Source organism: Cyprinodon tularosa, unplaced genomic scaffold, assembly GCF_016077235.1.
Source record: "Cyprinodon tularosa strain WSP-4 unplaced genomic scaffold, ASM1607723v1 ctg109, whole genome shotgun sequence".
Classification (NCBI taxonomy): domain Eukaryota; kingdom Metazoa; phylum Chordata; class Actinopteri; order Cyprinodontiformes; family Cyprinodontidae; genus Cyprinodon; species Cyprinodon tularosa.
Window position 1 is genome coordinate 1136110 of NW_024037882.1, and position 19236 is coordinate 1155345.

The window sequence follows — 19236 nt, forward strand, 5'->3', positions numbered from 1 at the left end:
GCTCGCCGTTATCCCGGGGGTCTGACAAAGGAGCTTCCACCGCTCGACATCGAAGCGGCCGTTCACAGTAAGGCTGCGAGCGGCGTGGGAGCGATGGATGACAGACTGAGACCACAGTTTCATGATAAATGGAAGGCAGCGCCGGGCAGATTACGCCACCGTTTGCGGATGGATTGTAGATGCTTGGACTACTACGTGTCTGCTGGCTCTGTTGTTCAAGCTTTCGCAAAAGCCGGCATTATTTCTGAGGAGCTGCGCTGCACGGAAAGTGACTGACAGCGCAGAAGGGGAAACTGGCATGTCGGATTTAGCGCAGCTGTTTAATTCAGAAACAGAGGATGAGGACTTTGATGGGTTTGATTAATACTCTGTAATAAATACTTGAATAAAGCACAATCATACTCAGTTTTGCTCCCGCTCTATTTTTCTACCTGAAAACTTAATTCAACACCAGCCTCTGGGCCGCAGCGCATCAGGGCTCACCTCCGCAGGTGTTTTTTCATCTAAATAATCTAAATCTTTTTGAGTGAGAAAGTCCACCTGAAAATGTAATCATTGCAGTCAGTTCATCCAGATTATTATCCTGCCTATGTTTTATGTTAATTTATGCGTCAATAAACTGTATCAGAGGAGTAATCGCAGCCCTGTGTCATCAGCGATGTGTCTCTCACGGCTGGTTCCCAGGTTTGAATAATACTTTGTAATAAATACACCTTGCAGCTTTATTTGCTGTGATCAGTGGGAATAAAGTAGTTTTAATATGTTTTTAAGTGAGAAAATCCACCTGAGAGGACATGTACCTTTATATAAAAAACGCGCCCTATAGTCCGGTGCGCCTTATGTGTGTGTTAAATACAGAAATGGGACACATAACTGAGATTGCGCCTTTTAGTCCGGTGCGCCTTATGGTCGTGAAAATACGGTATTTTGTCTATTTGCTTCATGTTTGTATATAAATCTATGGATTTTAAAGGGTTACTTTTCAAATGTTAATGAGGTATTACTATAATTTGTACAGTTCTAACCAATTTAAAAGTTAGGGAAAGCAACTCATGGTCACTTTAAATAGTTTAAATTGTTCTGTGAAAACTCAGAAGTTTTTTTTTTTTTTGTATACTGCAGGTCCCTCTTTACACCCCATGGAGTAGAAGGCAATAAATGAATATATTAATCGTTTTTGGAGCTCTTTTGTTAAGTAACTCTGGTCTGTGTTGAATTTCTATCTTGAATTTTTTGAAATAAATAAATAACAGAGATAAGAGCATTTCCAATTCACAAAATGAATAGTCTTTGCATACGAAATGTTCATGTTTAAATCAATCTCATTTCATGGAGTCCCGTTTACTGGACTTCAGGCATTTTATGCACAGAGAATCGAAGGTCTGGGAAGATTTATTTATTTATTTACTTTTATAGCTTTACATTTCCCTGATTAGTTGTTAGACTCTGTACTCATAACGAAACACAACAATCTTAAGTTCCCCCAAGTTATGTGCTCCAGGCATTCATTAAGTTTCACAATACCCATGAATAAATCTACATAGCGATCAACAAAAAGTTTTATATAATCTGAGTTGTAGAATACTTCTCGCTCTCTCTCTCTCTATATATATATATATATATATATATATATATATATATATATATATATATATATATATATATATATATATATACATATATATATACATATATATATATATATATATATATATATATATATATATATATATATATATATATATATATAAAGACAAATGGCTTGGTGAATACCTCAGTGTATAGGATTTCCTAAAAGCGCGTTCACGAGTCTACGGAAACCGCGGCAGACCAAACCAGATGAAAGTGCGCATTCAGCTCGGCAAAGAACTCATGCTCTTCCTCAACACTGAAGTCCTCAGACATTTTTCTTTCGTTGTTTCTTTCTTTGCACAGGTAAACAGCACATTTCTTCTTCTACGCTTGCATTATCGGCAGAGCAGACGCTGAATGCGCACTTTCATCTGGTTTGGTCTGCCGCGGTTTCCGTAGACTCGTTAACGCGCTTTTAGGAAATCCTATACACTACTGTTTATGCTCTAAAAACATTCTAAATGACTTCGTTTCGAGTAAATTATGGACGCTACCCACTCAGGACACTTGGAATACATTGGACGAGCAGTATGGAGGAATATTGACACGTTTTTTGTAGACTTTTATGGACCTTTCTGCCTTGGGCGCTATAGACCTCCATTATTTGAATGTCAGCAGACAGCAAGAAGCCTCTCAGATCTCCAGATGCATTTGAGATATCAAAAAAGTACTCCAGAGGGTTGTTCAGCATGGGGGTGAGTAGAAAATGAAGGCTTATCATGTTTTGGGTGTACTATTCCTTTAAGTAAAGTTAAATGCTTGCTTTCAGAGTTATCCTCATATTTGATTGGCTACGTCTGCATTTGACCACTGATTTGCTTTGATCATCAGTCTTAGTAGGGATTCAAGCTTCAGACCTGTTAGTAACACTTGTTTAGCCGACCATTGTGAGCTTTTATAGCAATTTGAAATCATAGACAAAAGATAATTTGGATGGGTTAGTGCAGTCAACTAGTCATCACTTCACTCTAGATCAACTCAGGCATCCCCTTTGAAGTCGGTTTCATATGTCGAGTGCTACACTGTTGTAATGTGCCTTTTAAAAAATGTTCCATCTGATTCTGTGCAATAGTCTTGAGTATTGCAGCTTCCACAGCTTCATTATTTGCTTCAGATAAGCTAGACTTCCAGTTAAACTCTGCTGTTAACCAAACATTTATTCATGCCTGCTCAACTTGTTTTATGTTTTATCTTTTAGTAAATATGCATTGGTGGACCTTACATTGTGCAGAACTGTTAAGAATTCTGGAAAAATACATCTAAATAGGGCAATGATATGATTGGGCATTCATTGTAAGCACAGTGAAATACCTCAGTTATTTTGGATGGTGAGCTTTGCAATCTGACATTGTCAACACTTTTCAGCATACTATAGTTATTTTGTTATTAAAACACTGGTATTCTTTGCTCAGTGCACAGTCCCACATCAGGGTACATTTATACAGCTGTGTAGGCTGCAATACTTAACAGTCATTAGGAGGTTAGGCACCGAGCAGCTCAATCTTTGCAGGCACTAATGGTCCAAGCGAAATACTTTTTTTGTGATTTTCTATATTAGCTGGAGGTGAACACAATGGTGTACAGCTGGCATAAATGTAGCTCAGTCACCAAGCGATACCTGTTGGTAAATCCACAAAGAGATTGTTTTGTATTACACAAATGATTTGATTTTTCTCTCCTTCCTAATGCTTATAAGAGTGCGCCATAGAGAGGTATTCGGCTATTGATTGTTTCTGTCATACAGTCATGTTTGCTAATACACCTTGAAATTAAAAGTGGTTGCTTTTTTGTTTTATTTTTGCTTTTATTAAATTCACACATAACAATTTCCTAAATGTCAAACACAGTGAAGTGTAAATGCCACAATAAAAAGCAGTAGACCTAAAAACCACAAAATCCTACAGATGGTTGATTTTTTATTCTATGGCATTAAGGTGCATCTTTACATAGTTGAAGGATTTAAATATTATTAGTCATTTTGTTAGACAATATGCTGTTTTCTGCTACTTTGTATTTAATGGAACTCTTAATCTTTTGAAAACTTGCCTAATAGTGTTTATTCATGCTCTTTAAGTTATTGTTAAAGTCATCCTTACATTTACTTTCATATTCATTTATTTTGTCTCTCCAGCTACGTCCAACATATTTCTAGCTCTGCTTTCCTCACAGCTAAGGCCAATTAATGAAACTTGCTATAAAATCTAGCGATCAACTTCTCTATCATTAAGCTCTGGTGTTACTTTTTTACGCCAAGCTCTTTGCAGCATTTGGGACCTAAACTGAAAGAGCTATTCATAGCAAACTGGTTGTCACAGAGAGGAAAAAAAAGTTATTGATAAAAAATAGTTTATCAGTTAACAGCCCTTAATGTGGCTCTTAAAGTTCAGGTCAGGGCATCACTAAAGTTTTCACCTGAATAATTTTGTGGCCAGTTCAGATTCCTTTAATAGATCAAAGCTAGAGAATGACAATGGCAAAGGAGGTAGGAATAGTTAAGTCCTGTTGATAATTTGTTTCTTAGACCTTCTCACATTCTTATCTGGAGCATAGGAGTAATACTGAACTCCAAAATCTTTTGCGTAAAATTATGTATATATGCAACCCAACTCCTGGAGTTTAACAAAAATGCAGTATTTCTTCTTGTGTATTCTGTGTGATTAATGAAAATTTACACATAAGCATATGTTTTGGCTTTTCTAATGCAGAACTTCACCTGGTTTCTACAACTGCGTTACTTTTCTTTATATTTGTTTTTTACGTAAAGCTTTATTCCCAATTTGACTAGAAACATCCATGTAAAGTTCCTTTATCTAATGATGTATGTAAGACTGAAGGCTTTCTGGATTTGGCGCACCTCCTTGGACTTCCTTTTCTACCCATGGTAGTGTTCTTATTGTATATTCATTTACAATATTATTATTTAATAGGATATTTAATAGGATTTAATATAAATTGGTAAAATATCGTCCAATAATATGCAATACACTAGACCAACAAATAGAAACCCCTCATGCTGAACTGACAAAACATCTTAAAATAATAGTTAAAGAATTCCTGTCAAGATTACAAGAAAAACAGATTCTAATCGTATTGTTTGGATGAGACCCTGACTTTAGCGGGATCTATATTTATTGGGACAGTTCATTTCTCCACATTGTACTTTGACAAATCTATTCATATAGCAATTAGTGTTACAAGTGGAAAACATATATCGATAATTTTTTTTACCAGGCCAGCACATCTATGCTCAGTCTGAGTATACAGACATTGGGGGGTAACAATGTACACTGGGAACTGGGGCTGAACCAAGAACAAACTTCCTTTTTATGACCCACCTAAATACATAAACTCAACCTAAGTTAGCTAAATAAGCTATTTACCCTCAAACCTTTGTCTGCATCTTATCTGTTGACATTTGATGTGTCTTCCAATTTCAGTTTCAACCCGAAATGCCCCCTGAACAATTCTGTCTTTGTTCCCCTATTGAGCCTACTCATTAATATTCATTATTTTTGTCAATATAATTTAGTTTAACTTGGAAGCAGCCATTAATGTTTAAAATCTAATCTACAAGAATGGACATACCTTAAACCTCCGTGGGCCCAGGGAGACTAGATGTCTTGATTTGTGCTTTTTTTTTTTTCCACTTCTGTCCTGCGGTGCCTCAGACTAAATTAATGTCCTGCATTTGATTGCTTCAAGTCATCAAAAGAAAAAATAAATGAAAAATTCACAGGTGCCTTTCATAATGTGAAGAACGCAGAGCTGCAGTCATTGTCACACAGAGCTGCACCAGTGTCCCACATTATGACCAGGCTGGTAACAATACTCTAAAGGATTTTTATATATGGAAACTATGGTAAAAGGAACTAAAACAAAGCAACAACAAGGACTGTGAAATGATCTATAACTGGATTGGGAGAGAGGCCGTTGATTCTTAGGGTTTTTTTTGAAATTTGCCAATTTTTTTATTTTTGATAAGAGGGGAGGGCGATGTAAAGCAACATTGTTAGTCAAAAAAGAAGCACACAACGGAAAAGCCACTTCCCTTATAAGCATCATAAGTATCTCGCATTTGTCTTTTTGAGATCTAGTCATCCTATGTGGGCCACTTTATTTAAATGCAGCCTGAGACAAAAACAGAATATGTGGTATGTGAGTAACAAGCCAGCCCTGGCTTTGTGAAAATTTGATAAACACATTGCCTTCAGTATTATAACCACTGACTTTATCACTAATTTGGACATCACCAATTCATCTCATTTACAGTGAGAACATGGCATTGTCTTGTCTGAAGTGCTGATTAAGTCTGAGACCTAAAGGTTGCTACAACAGCACATCCATACTGGGATATGACATTTACACTAAATTAACTATAAATGTTAGACATTTAGTCAATTCTTAAAAGGTTTTCTGTCCGATTACCATTTAAAGGAAAAAAAAAAAGAAATTAAAACAATTTATTCTTCCTCTTTCCTTTTTCCTCTGTAGACACTCTTTCAGTGCCTCGCTGGTCCCCACAGATTCCCCGAAGAGATCTGGGAAACTCAATAAAACACAGGTAGGTCTGGGGGACATTGGGGGGCTGTATCTGGGATATAATTGTTGCATAATACACATGTAATACACATGTAATATAACTTTGAAAGGATTTGATCTTTGTTCATGTTTTTTTTTGTTGTTTTTTTGGTTTTTTTTTACAAATTTTAATTTTTCAGATTATCAAGCAAAAAGTCAACATCACAAGAAGTTGTTTTCTTTTGATAATGTGAAATTGTACCTTCAATAAGAGTTTTCTTTTTATAATAGAACCTAAAAATCAACTTAAAAAAAAAAATGTCTTTTTAATCCACAGCATATTATTTGGGAAAAAAATAGGATTTTATTGGTAAATGTGTGATGAGTTTTTATTTTTTTATTATTTTGGTTACTTTTTACATTGAAACTGTTTTCACTGTTTCTTTCCCATTAATGAATTATAAGGACTAAGCCTACTGGTGCAAGTAAGGTATTCAGTGCTGTAGCTGTTCTATCTCTTATACCTCTTGGAGGAGTCACTGATAACCTCTTGGGTCCTGATCTTCAAAGAATCAAAATCAGGAGTGCTAAATACATATAAAAAACAGAAAAAGACATGTAACAAGTGTACAATACGTGTTGCCGATGGAATACAATAATTGCATGTGAAAATAAAAAGATGTGCAAACAGGTTTGGTGCATTCCATGAAAATTAGTAAATCGTGTATAGGTCTGCTAATGGCAGTATGAGAGTGGCTATAGAAGAAATTGAAAGTTTTAAGCAAGTTGGAGTAATTCTGCTGGAATATTAGGAGTTTCTCCAATTGTAGAACATGTCTTATAATGTACTTTAATTAAGTTGCTTTTGACTTGTTTAAGCATATTCATGATGGCAGACAGGTACTGTGTAAGGGGTGTGCTCTATTCTACAGGTCTGTGCATGACTAGTTAAACTCTGTCAGGAATACTGTGATTACTCACAGTTTCCAGAACCTATCAAAAAGTTATTTTTGATATGGCACCAGGTTTGATCATCATTAATGAAATCAATATTTAGAATATTTAAGTGTAAAAAAAAACATTAATTGAAAGCTGTATAACTCTAATGTAACTTTAAAATGTCTTTAACATTTCTGTTTAAAGCAACAATCTGCTTATACCTAATTACCTCTTTTTTAAGATATTCTTTTTTCTTGTTTTTTAGATAAATGCATTTGTTTACATCCCCCCTCTGTGCTGAAGGATAATTTACTTCATACAGAATCTGACCTCACTGTCCTACATAATTGACAGTCGGCTAAAACATTCTGTCAAATGGAATTGGTTGGAGTGAGGTGTGACTCATTTGAGGCAAAGGAGCGGTCTAATAAAGAGATTTTGATTCTGTCAAACTACATTAGTCACCTGTCATTAGCCAGCCAGCGGCACTGCTGGAGTCCAGGCGTTGCATCAGTAAATACTGCCAATTGTCACAAACGTGTTTCAAACGGTCAGTCAATCTGTGCAGGGAATTGTTTGTGCTGCAGAACCAGGGGTGGATTTGCTTGAGAAGTGGCTGTGTTTGACTGTAACCACAGATACAAGCTTAAGTACTCCAAATCACGTAGATGGATAAATGTATGGGTATTAACCCTGTGGCCTCTCCCCTATGCTTCAGATTGACTGTTCATTCACACCCAGTCTAAAAAAGATAGAAAATGAAATTGGCCCAAAAAAGTCACCCAGTTAGGAAAATTATTATGGTAAACGCTTAAATACAAGAAACTCCTTCAGGTGTGCATTAGTCTTGCATATATATATATATATATATATATATATATATATATATATATATATATATATATATATATATATATATATAGATTTAGAGGAAGGTCAAATATTCTCATAATTGATTTTCCAAAGCTTCAAAGGTGTTTTCCTTGATGACAGACGCACTTCTGTCATTTCTCACTTACAGGTTTTCCACCAAGTACTGGATGTCGCAGACATGCATAGTATGTGGAAAGGGAATGTTGTTTGGACTAAAATGTAAAAACTGCAAGTAAGTAAGCCATCTTTACCCCTCTTTTTTCATTTTTGCTGCTCCACATTTGCTTAACCTCTGGTTTTATCTTTATTGAATAAATAAGCAGTTTCTTTTCTAATATTCACTTTAAAATTCACTATCTGTCTGTGTTATTTTAAATTTTGAGTAAATGTACAAAAATCTAAAAACTAAAATAATTTCTGTACTAGGCTGAAGTGCCACAACAAATGCACCAAAGAAGCCCCACCTTGCCATTTACTGATTATACAGCGAGGTGGACGAGAATCCCTCAAAGGTAATGTGAATTACTGAATATAAATGAATTTGGATTAAATTGCATGATAAGTATTTATGAGGGAACAAAGATGAAATGCTAGTCTTAAGTTCAAAATTTTTTCATTATCTTATTAACTTTCAAAAGTACATTCATACCGTAAATCTTCAGGGTAAATGCTAATTTTTCATGCAAGTTAGAACATCCTTATGTTAACCTGTAATCCCAGTCCAGGAAGTAAAAACTCTACCTTCCTTCAACCTGTTCACATAACCTGGTGATTAATTCCCAATCTGTGCTATAGAGCTGGAGAGGCAAACGATTGGAACTCATCTTATTACGGAGTCTTTACTGTCTTGACCTGGATTGTCCACCCCTGCACGGCTCATTTTGGTTTTGTACATGTGATGTCTCTCCTTCAACTCTGCCAGGCTCCTGATAATCTGGAATAGGCCCCTATACTTGTTTAAAATGACTTTGTTACCAACATATTTTCAGAAATATATGTGAAAATGTCGAAACTGAGGAAAATTTCAGTTGTTCAATCTCAGATATGTGATTGTTGACCAATTGAAGCTGTAAGAAAAATATAATGTTAAAAAAAATAAATCAAAGTGTATCAATGGTTTAATGTGCATTTCTAAAGTCATATAATTAATTCTTTGGAATTAATTGCATGCATTAATCAGTATATCTTGCATCATAAGATAACTTATCCTCATCATAGGCAGAAGATTTTCAATGAGGCAAATACCTTGCAAGGATTTGAGTTTACATTGGAAATGTGGATGAATGCCTGAGCTATTTGAGATAATGAGACATTCACCATTTGGACTTAAAATTTTAATGTTTGTGGTGTTTTTTTCAATGGTTCTATAAATTAGACAAAAAAATTTGATAAAATTGAAACCTTACTGGCATAAACTGCTCTATAAGCAAAACTGAACTACTTTACTGCAACACTTGTATTAATTGTAACATTATTACAAAAAAAACTTTGAATACAAATAAAAACATAATTTTGAGAAAGCAACAACACTATAACAGCATAACAACAACAGTATAACAGCAAAAGTAGTGTGTGCAGTTTGCATATACATCATTATCATAAGTTCATTGTTATACATTTTCTTGTCTATAGTAGACAGAACAGTTTTCCCTTTTACATCTAAACTAATTTTAAGTACCTAATTTGCTGGATCAGCTGCCCCTGATAAAAACTTGCCCGTAGAGTACATTTTAATTACTGTAAAAAACAGACATGCTTATTTTTGTAGCTCTGACACTATTCAGTTTGCTTGAGTGTAACTCTAAAAAAGAGCAAACTTCCTTGTCTGCCAAGTAAGGACTTTCTGTGAGAGCCGTGACAGGAATATCTTGATTAACTGAACAGAAACTTTTAGACTTACAACTTCCAGGAACAGGATGGTAAGGAAAAACCTGAAATGTTGCTTGACAAAGCCTTGCTCTGTCTGACCTGATGTATAATTAACAAAGGTCCAGTTTCCTGGAACTGTGTGGAAGTGACGATCATAAAGATATCCATGTTTCAGAAGAACTTCTGCTGCCTTCTTGATGATTTATTTTTGAATAAACATTATTAAGAAATAAAGATTTATTCCAGCAAGACCCTTTGGATATATCATAATAACATGCCTGTGTAACAATAAGATGTGGTTACCCGCAGTCCAGAGTCATTGCTGCTCCTCCCTCCATTTGTTTTTAAATGTCCACCTACAAAAAAAATAGTTTTTGTCTCTATTAAAATGTAACCTGCTCTGCAGAAAGAATGTTCTTCTATGATTAATGAATAAAGTTAATCCTGAGCAATGATTAGAGATGCACTGTTTATCCTAACTCTGAAAGCACCAGAATTCCTATTGTTTGCTGTAAGACAAAATAACCCATTGTCCTTTCTTTGTCTTTTCTTTTTTTTTCAAAATAAGATCAACCAGGATCAATTCAAGGTAAGAAGCTATAATTAGATTACTCCAACTGTGCCTTCATAAGAAATGTGACACTTTCATAATGACATTGTCTGCTTAAGGAGTTCAATAATGTCTGTTTTTCATAACGAGTTGTGAGAATATATACATATATTTTTTTAGATGAGAAGCAGTGCTTAACTGAGTTATTAAGCAACTGTTAAAGTTTCCCACAGTGCTTAGTTGTTTCTCCCTTTTTTATTTTTTTTCTGTAGTTGCTCGTCTGGTACGGACTGAATCAGTGCCATGTGACATCAACAACCCGCTCAGGTACACAGACCTGCATATCAGTCAGACGCTCCCTAAAACCAACAAAATAAACAAGGTGGGCATGACAAATAAACTCCAAATCACACCATGTTTGTAACCTGTCATACATATCACGTTCTGTCATTTATTGGAATAAGTTGAGTCATTGTTATTGTATAAGTTGAGTCATTGTTCTGTTGACACAGGTGCTTTTGTTTTCATAGGCACAATGTTTTACATCCAGCAGAGTTCAGAGGTTATGATTTGTTTCTCGGCAATAAAGATTATCAAGTATTTCCTTGTGTGTAGCTATAAGGGCAAGTTTAACACGCATCAGTGGATCGAAACATAAAAACAAAAGATTCTATAATATGGAGCATTGTATGCGATCTGTAGAAAGTCAATAAATCAGTTTTAAATATATTTTCAGTTCTACATATTTTAGGCTTTATCCTGCATACTATTTTGAGGTGATAGAATCTGTGTACATGTACTTGTTAGAATACCAAGTTACAATATGTAAAAAATAGGACCAAAACATTCTCCACAATTTACATGACATTTATATGCTGACCTGAAGAAAAAAATACATAAAAACAAAGCTTCATCTTTGATCAGAAACAAGAGCTCCTTATCAAAAGACAGTTTCCCAAGACAAGCAGTAAAAAAAAAAATTGACAAGATTTTCGTCAAGGGAAAATTATGATTTTCCAAAAGAAAGATGTTATTTGCTTATCGTCACATAATGTAAAACTCTCCTTTAGTAACAGAGAAGAAAACTTCCCATCAAAAAATTATCAATTCTTAAGAAACAGAGTCAATAGAGATAAAGTGGATCTGTCCAAGCAGATTATTCTATATTGCTCAGCTAGTCATAATCTTCAAGATTTATTGGTCTTCTTAAGTAAAAAAAAAAAACTTGTAAAAGAAAAACTGATAGAAAAAAATAATCCAAATCACATTTAAAAAAAAGTCCTATACATAGTTTAGTATGTCTGTAGAGGGACACATAAAATCCACAACATATGATGGAGGAATGTCATCAATAGTCTGATGAAATTTGAGACAGCATTATTAAACTGGTAGTTTCTATAGAATGAATGAAAATAACACAAACAGCTCAGAGAGACTGGCAGCAAACCGAAAGAATTTGTCATGAAACGGGACAGATAGACCCAGAATTCAAGGAGAGACAGTCAGTAGGAAAGTTCAAAGATTTTATTAAAGAACAAAAAACTAAAACTAAATTGGAGCTGCTAGGATCTGCGGCTTGCGGATGCTGCAGGAGGGGGGCGGGGCACTGTCCAATCACAAACACTCTGGTGGGAGAAACACAGGTAAGTGACAACAATCATCAGACAGAAGATGATAATCTCAATGAGTCACTTATCTGGTTTAACAGTTCAGTTCATAACCCTTGAAGGGGCACGAACCAGCAGATGGGCTGATAGCTGATGCGGCTCGCATCCCCAGACTGTCCCTGGTGCTGCAGCTCCAGAGGATTGACAGTAGGCTGATCCTGGACAGGGATACAGATCAGTGAGGAACAGTCAGAAGTCAGGATCCAGGCTTCCAGGTAATCCACCAGCTCCCAGGCAGGTTCAGAGTCCAGATGCGTGACCAGCCGGTCACTGGCTCAATGGAAGAGGGTAGCCGAGACAGGACATGGAACCAGAACTTGATGCAGGACTTTTAAATTGGTCTCCATCTTGGAGCCAGGCTTACTGGGATAAAAACTGACCCAAAACAGAGCCAAAAACCCAGAGGGCTCAGCAGGGGAGGAACAGTGGACGAGCAGGAGACGAGACAGACACAAAACCCTCTTTCAACTGGCCGCCAGGATCCAGGACAAAAACCTTAGAAACAAACAGAACTGAACAGAAAACATCAAATGATCTGGCCCTGATAGCTGGAACTGAGCCCAGTATAAGAGCTGGATGAGATGACTGATAATTAGGAGGTGAAAAGGGTTGAGCAGGTGAATGGCATGAGTAATCAAGTCCAGCTATCACAGCAGATCATGACAGAATTGACAGGAATGGGGAGCAGTTATTTCTACAGATGTGTATACTGTATGTATTTGTTTTTACCACTGTCACACCCAATGTTGCTACTGTAAGGATTACAGCATTCAACAACGGAGAGCAAACTATGTGGGACACTCCTTTAAGCTAAGATATACAAAACCCCAAACTAAATATTATCAAAAGAACTCTGGTCAAGTTCCTGTTACGTTTCTGTTTCGATAGAACAGGGGATTTTATTGAGGTGGATGAACTCATAAACAGTTTAAAATGCGTGTCAGCTTCTACCCCAAACCAGCTGTGAAGAAGCAAATAAATGAATAGAAATATAGTATTTTTTTTAAACTCAGGAAAGCCCAGGTACAGATCAATATATTTAAAGGAATTATTAAACGGTCTAGCCAAAGTTCAGAGCGGAATTTGCAAGCAAAAAATAATGATAATTTGAAGAAGACTGTTGTTCAGAGATGTCTTGGCAATTCAAGAGATTTAGAAAACAATATAGGATAGGGAGAATTTATAATACAAATCAATGTGATATGCTGAGGGTGACACCTAGCAGAGACTACCTAGAACTGATCAAATAAAAAGGTGCTCCTAAACCGTGGGTTTGAGAGAGCGTACATTCATGCATTCCTATCCACTGCTATACGTTTATATGTTAGCTGTTTCTCTTAAATCATTCATCAGTTTTTTTTACATCAACTGTATAGAATGAATGTAAAACATGTTTTAAATGATCATATTATAAACTTATGGTATACCTTAGTTTGAAGAAAAACCCTCATTATTGCATCATTAACAATGCCATAACCCAGCAATGTGGGTAAAAAAACTTCATTATATCATATCAATGATAAAATGTTCTATCTTAGAAGTAAAAAACAAAAAACAGAATTGGCTTCATAATTTCCAAATTATTTAAAATATTTTGACAGTTAAAATATGTATATAGGCTGACTATCTAAAGCTTTAAAAGTCTGATTCATTACAGCATAACGTTGTTGCTCATATGGTCAAAGTATAAATGTTTAATCTTGCAATGTGCTTTTACTCTGATTTGCTGACTTTGTCCATCAACAGTGTTTTAAGACATTTATCTTACAGCAATAACTTGTGATAATCTAAATCTGCTTTATTTTATGCTTCTCCTCAGGATCACATCCCAGTTCCTTACCAACCAGACTCCAGCAGTAATCCTTCTTCCACCACTTCCTCCACTCCATCCTCCCCAGCTCCTCCCTTGCCAAGCAGTGCCACACCACCATCACCATTACATCCATCCCCACAGTCAGCACGGCAACAAAAACAGTTTAATCTGACAGGTGAGAAAAAAATAAGATATCTGCATGTTTTTTTATGTTTATAAAAGCCACATGTCTGAGCAGAGATGTCTGTTTAGCTGCTATGCTGATGATACTTCTATTTATCTAAGACTTGTTGAATATGCAGCTATAACATATTTAAGAGTGAATTAAAAATTAGAAAACTTGTCTCTCAGGAACTATGGTATTAAGCTTTTAGAAATAATTTTCCCTTAAATGGACCAACAGGCAGCTGCAGTAAGGGGTTCTGAGAATCCGTTGATTTACCTGACAAATAAAGTAACATGAAGCATTATGGTATTTATCAAAACCATCCAAGATGGCGTGTAGCATTACACTTAGTGCTTGTGGTGCTATCTTTGGTGATTTGATAATTTATTTAAATTATTGTGTTCACAAAAGGAGCTTCAAACAGAGATTCAGTTAATTGTTGGGGATATTTAACACCCCAGACATAAGACTAATAATAACACCTGTAATAAATAAAATATTATAATCTGGATTAGCATTATATTTAGATAATTTCCTAACCTCTCTAGAGATTCTGTATTGTATCTTTAATAATAATAACTGAACTTTATTGGTGTCACATTGGAGACATTTACCTCTGCATATTAACCCATCCCCTTGGGGAGCAGTGGGCTGCCATGGTGCGGGACTCGGGGAGCAGTCTGGGGTTAAGGGTCTTTGCTCAGGGAGCCAGAGTGCAGGCTGTGGGGATCGAACCAAATACTTGCAACCTTCTCAGAGCACAAGCACACTGCTGTAACCACTAGTCTAACACTTCCTTTAATAAGGTGACTGCAGGTTGAAACCACATCAATGTTTCACTCATATTCAGTTTATATTGTTTATAAAACTATAATTTCAAAAATATATTGAATTTCACCAGGTAGTGCTGCTTATCCCATATTTATTGTTTTTCTTTGGAACCAAGAATCCAAATTCCCTTCTTTTTTTCTAAACTTTGAGTTTTGCACACATACCTTCTCTTGTTTAGCACCCAAGGAGGATGTGGGTCCAGCAGGTCGGTCTCTCAAATACTGAACCCAGCTCAGCAAATTTATATAGAGCAAAGCTCTAGGGAGTGTAATCCATTCATGAGCCTGTCATCATCATGGACCTTTGTGAGGAAACCTTTGGGAGCCCTGAAAATTTGTTCCCTCCTAATTCGTCTATTTACTTTTTATCCCACACCATTTTCCATGAGTGTCTGTGCAGTCTTTCAATGTTTAAAGCAAACAGTTTAAATGTCCCACACCTAAAGTATCACAATGATGTGTGGATCTGTGGTAATCCCATCCTGATGATCATCAGGGGAGGAATGTGATGTGAGAAAAGGTTTAAATATTATACGATTTGATTTTGAATCTTATGAACCTATTTTAATTATGTGACAGGTTATGTGTCATTCTATGAGTTTTGTAACCTCATAATTCAATCTGTTACTGAAAATTAAGTAAAATTAATTGCCTAAGAGAAATTATGATGTAATCTTGCTTCACTTCCCTACCTCACCATCTGTGTTGCGCTTTCCCCTGTTCCCCAAAGAGTGACAATGAGTGTAATCCCTGTGTATGAGTTAGAGCTGGTGTTAGTATCATATGAAAGCTTTGTGTCTCGTTTTGTGTCTTGTTTTGTGCGTATGCAAGCTTTATAAATGAGACCTATGGTCTGCATGGAGGGGGACCAGACCTGTAATTGGGGATATCCAACATGTTAATCTTGATATTCTATTGTGTGTGGTATTCCTCAAGCACAGACAAGGACCTATGAATCTGATGTGTAGCCAATCAAAAATAATTTCCCCAGAAAATAAACAAACAAAAACAGCAGCTCAACAATGTACTAAGAAGAATCCCTGCTTGTGCTGTCTCTGTTCCTTTAACAAAAGCCTTTTGCTATTGCGATGTTTCTCTAGTAAACTTAGCTCACAAAGAATCAGTGTTACTTCTTTCTCTTTTGCAATGTTTATTTACTCAGGTTTGATCTTGAGATGTAATGTGAGATTTTTTTTCTTTCTGAATGAAATCTGTTCGTGTACTTCTTGCCGTTTTGCTGAACAACACATACCATAGAACAGAACCTGTTATATCCATTTTTTATTGTCATGTGTGGAATCCCTTTTATTTTAAAAATCACCCAAAAGATTTTAAATCTTGTCATGTGACACAGTAATTGCAGGTCCATTGCCTTGCTCTCTCAGTGCAAATACATTCCTTCTGTCTTTGATGGGTTGTTTCTGACAGAGATGGGTATATTTCTTCAAATGGCAGTAGAACCACTAGGAGGAACAAAAACGAGCATTGTTTTCTTTGTGGAGTTTTCCGGAAAACAAAACATATGTTGTGTAATTTTGCACATCAGAATCAGAATCAGAAATACTTTAATAATCCCAGAGGGAAATTACTTTTGTTACATGCTCTAGTTACAGTTTTACATGATATATACACACATCCAACTATACAATATAATAAAGATACAAAATAAGAATAAAAAGAGATAAAATATATATACACATATAGCTACATATCATCTAGTGCTGATTAGATTTTTGAGAAGACTTTTTTGTCAATTAAATAAAGTTTCAAATCCTTTTAACAACCACATTTGAGTTAAATTGTCCTGATTTTGTTTTTTGTTCCTTCCCTACAGCCTCCAGTTATTTCAAATACAAGCAACAATTCATTTTCCCTGGTAAGACCCTCTTCATTTATCATGTTAAATCTCTCAGTGCTTTAACACAAAAATAAGTTGAGTTAGGAAAAATGTGTTGATGTCAGTAGTCATTTTTGTCTTTTCTCACCTTGGCTTGTTGAAGGCTCTTGGCTCATGCGCATGCTCTCTTGCTTTTGTCAGCGGTGGTACCATTCACTAGTATCTCATTTGGCAGCCTATTACAGCTGGAAGAGCCTGGAGAGGTTTGAAGGAAAATCAGAAGCTGTAGCCAGCAGGGATCTATTGAGGCAGGTGTTCAGAAATCCATGTATTTATACTGCACAGACCAAAGCTACATATGCTGATTACTATGGACACATTTAATCTTCTTAGGAGAGTTAGATTAAAGGCCTTTACCAATTGTATAACAGAACTGGCCATCCAGCCTGTACTGTTTAATTAGATGATGGACGATGATCTTATTGAACAAAAGTAAAGTCAATGTTGTGTTTAAAAAGGAAAACGATACATTTACATAAGATGTATTGACAGTATTGAGTTGGGTGTTTTCCTCCTGTATGTGAATTCAATAGGTCTAATAGGTAGACATACCGAATATATAGCTGGAATGTGTTGATTTAGTGCAAAAAAATAAGAAATTTTCCCCCCATAAATGCCATACATGCATGCATATGAAGGGTTCAGATTGGACACTGTTAGCTTACAGTCCTTATTTACAGGTTTTTGGAGCCTGTCCATGAAAGCATTCATGAAGGCTCCACATAGAATAGGAAATACATGTCCCTCTTGCTGTGAGGTGACAGTACCAGCTTTTAATGTGCCATGCAACTGAGGGGCTTTTTGCAGCTTGCACTTTGTGTCATAAATTGTCACACTGTGTTAACACAGGCCCCAGTCAAGACTTGTCTTTCAGAGGTAAATTTAACACAAAAAAAACCTTACTTTATATTTCTTTCCTTTAAAGCTTTTCTAAGAAAAAAATATAAAACTCAAATCAAGTCCCTAAATATACTTAGATTATAATTTAAATGTTGTTAACATACATCTAAGATTCACATGATCTTAAACATACATGTGTATATGTAAAGCACTCAAAACTGCTATAGAAGTCCCTATTTAATGTATCTACAAAAGCCTTAAATTAAAGTGTTGTTGTGAATTTGGTGACACCAAAATGCAACACTTTGTTTTATTTAGTCAATGAAGTGTTACAGAGCTTTGGCAACTTTTTTAGCTTCCCTTACAATCCTTTTTCACTGTGGATGGTGGTGGGATACGTTTTTAGACTGTCACCCACTTCTGGCTTTGGTTGTAAGAGTTGCAGACCCCTTTTATCATTGTTCCTGTTGTTTGTACAAGCCAGTTTAGGTAAGAAGCTGTTTTATTGTTGTTATTCAGATTCATGCAAGTCATCACACATTTCCTTTACCTAAAACAGAAAGTCAAAGAGAATTCACTCTCAGTGTCAAGTTATATTTTATATTCAGCTTAAAAAGTATGTACTAAAAAAGTGTCAGACCATTTTTTTTCGTTGTTGTTGTTTCTTTCTTTTTATTTTTAATTAAGATTTTGTTAAAAACGATCGTTCCATGACCTGTATGTATTTCCATGCTGTATAATTGTACTGACAATTTTTTGGTCTGAGATTCTGCTACTGCAGTAAACACATTTATGCATATTTTAGCTCTTTTAGACCTCCATAACTTTTGTGTCAATTATTTTTGGAGGATATTGCATATTTGCTGAGCAGCGATTTACAGATATATATCCCATAAAACAAAGTGCAAACATGAATACACAAGTTTTTTCTTTGCATCCTGTGTTGATATTCCTCTTCGAAAAGAGAAAGATTAATCATATAATAATTATTTACTATTTACTATACAATTTTTTACTAAATACTTCACTAAAGGCATTAACAATTGAACATATTTATTAGCTTTTTTTTTCTTCTAGCAAATACCACTTCCAAAGCTGTTAATTTCCCTGGCACATGCAAAGTTCCCTACTTTAATCATAGCAAGGGTTACAATGCAAACAAGTTATCAAATATTAAGGAAACAATTTCTTTGTAAAAAATATGTTTGGTTGCTTCTAGATTTTGCAGTTTCTAAATTTGTTAAAAATTATTGCAGACAGAGATTAAATTATGATTTTACCACTATATACTTTATATTTCCTGTTTTAGTGAGCACTTTTCCACAATGCCATCTCTCTCTTAACTCCTTTGGAGAGATTGGACTGTTATTTTCAGCAGCCTGGTCATATTTCTCTTGTTATAGTCAAAGTTACAAGGCTTTATGTTCCTAGCATCTGCAGAGATAGAAAGTAAAATAAATTGGATTACTTTGGTTGCTTCTACCCAAGATGAGGATAGTTGTAATAATAATTGTTTGCATGTCACCCCTCTCAGAAGGAGCAGTGGACTGCCACTGCCATTGGGGAGAATGTTGGAACTCTCTGTGGTAATAAAACTAAGGATTTGGTGTCTATCAGGACAAAAGCACCCAATCTGACCACA

At 35.5% G+C, this 19236-nt stretch overlaps 1 protein-coding gene across 1 annotated transcript in view; it reads left to right on the forward strand.

Annotated features, from left to right (window-relative positions):
• Positions 1–19236, forward strand: part of ksr2 (kinase suppressor of ras 2) — a 181771-nt gene that overhangs the window by 131035 nt on the left and 31500 nt on the right. The window contains exons 7-13 of the mRNA XM_038293576.1: positions 6124–6193; positions 8111–8194; positions 8389–8474; positions 10400–10420; positions 10654–10763; positions 13868–14036; positions 16692–16733. Coding sequence (XP_038149504.1) covers positions 6124–6193; positions 8111–8194; positions 8389–8474; positions 10400–10420; positions 10654–10763; positions 13868–14036; positions 16692–16733 — 582 coding nt within the window. The remainder of the gene's footprint in view (positions 1–6123; positions 6194–8110; positions 8195–8388; positions 8475–10399; positions 10421–10653; positions 10764–13867; positions 14037–16691; positions 16734–19236) is intronic.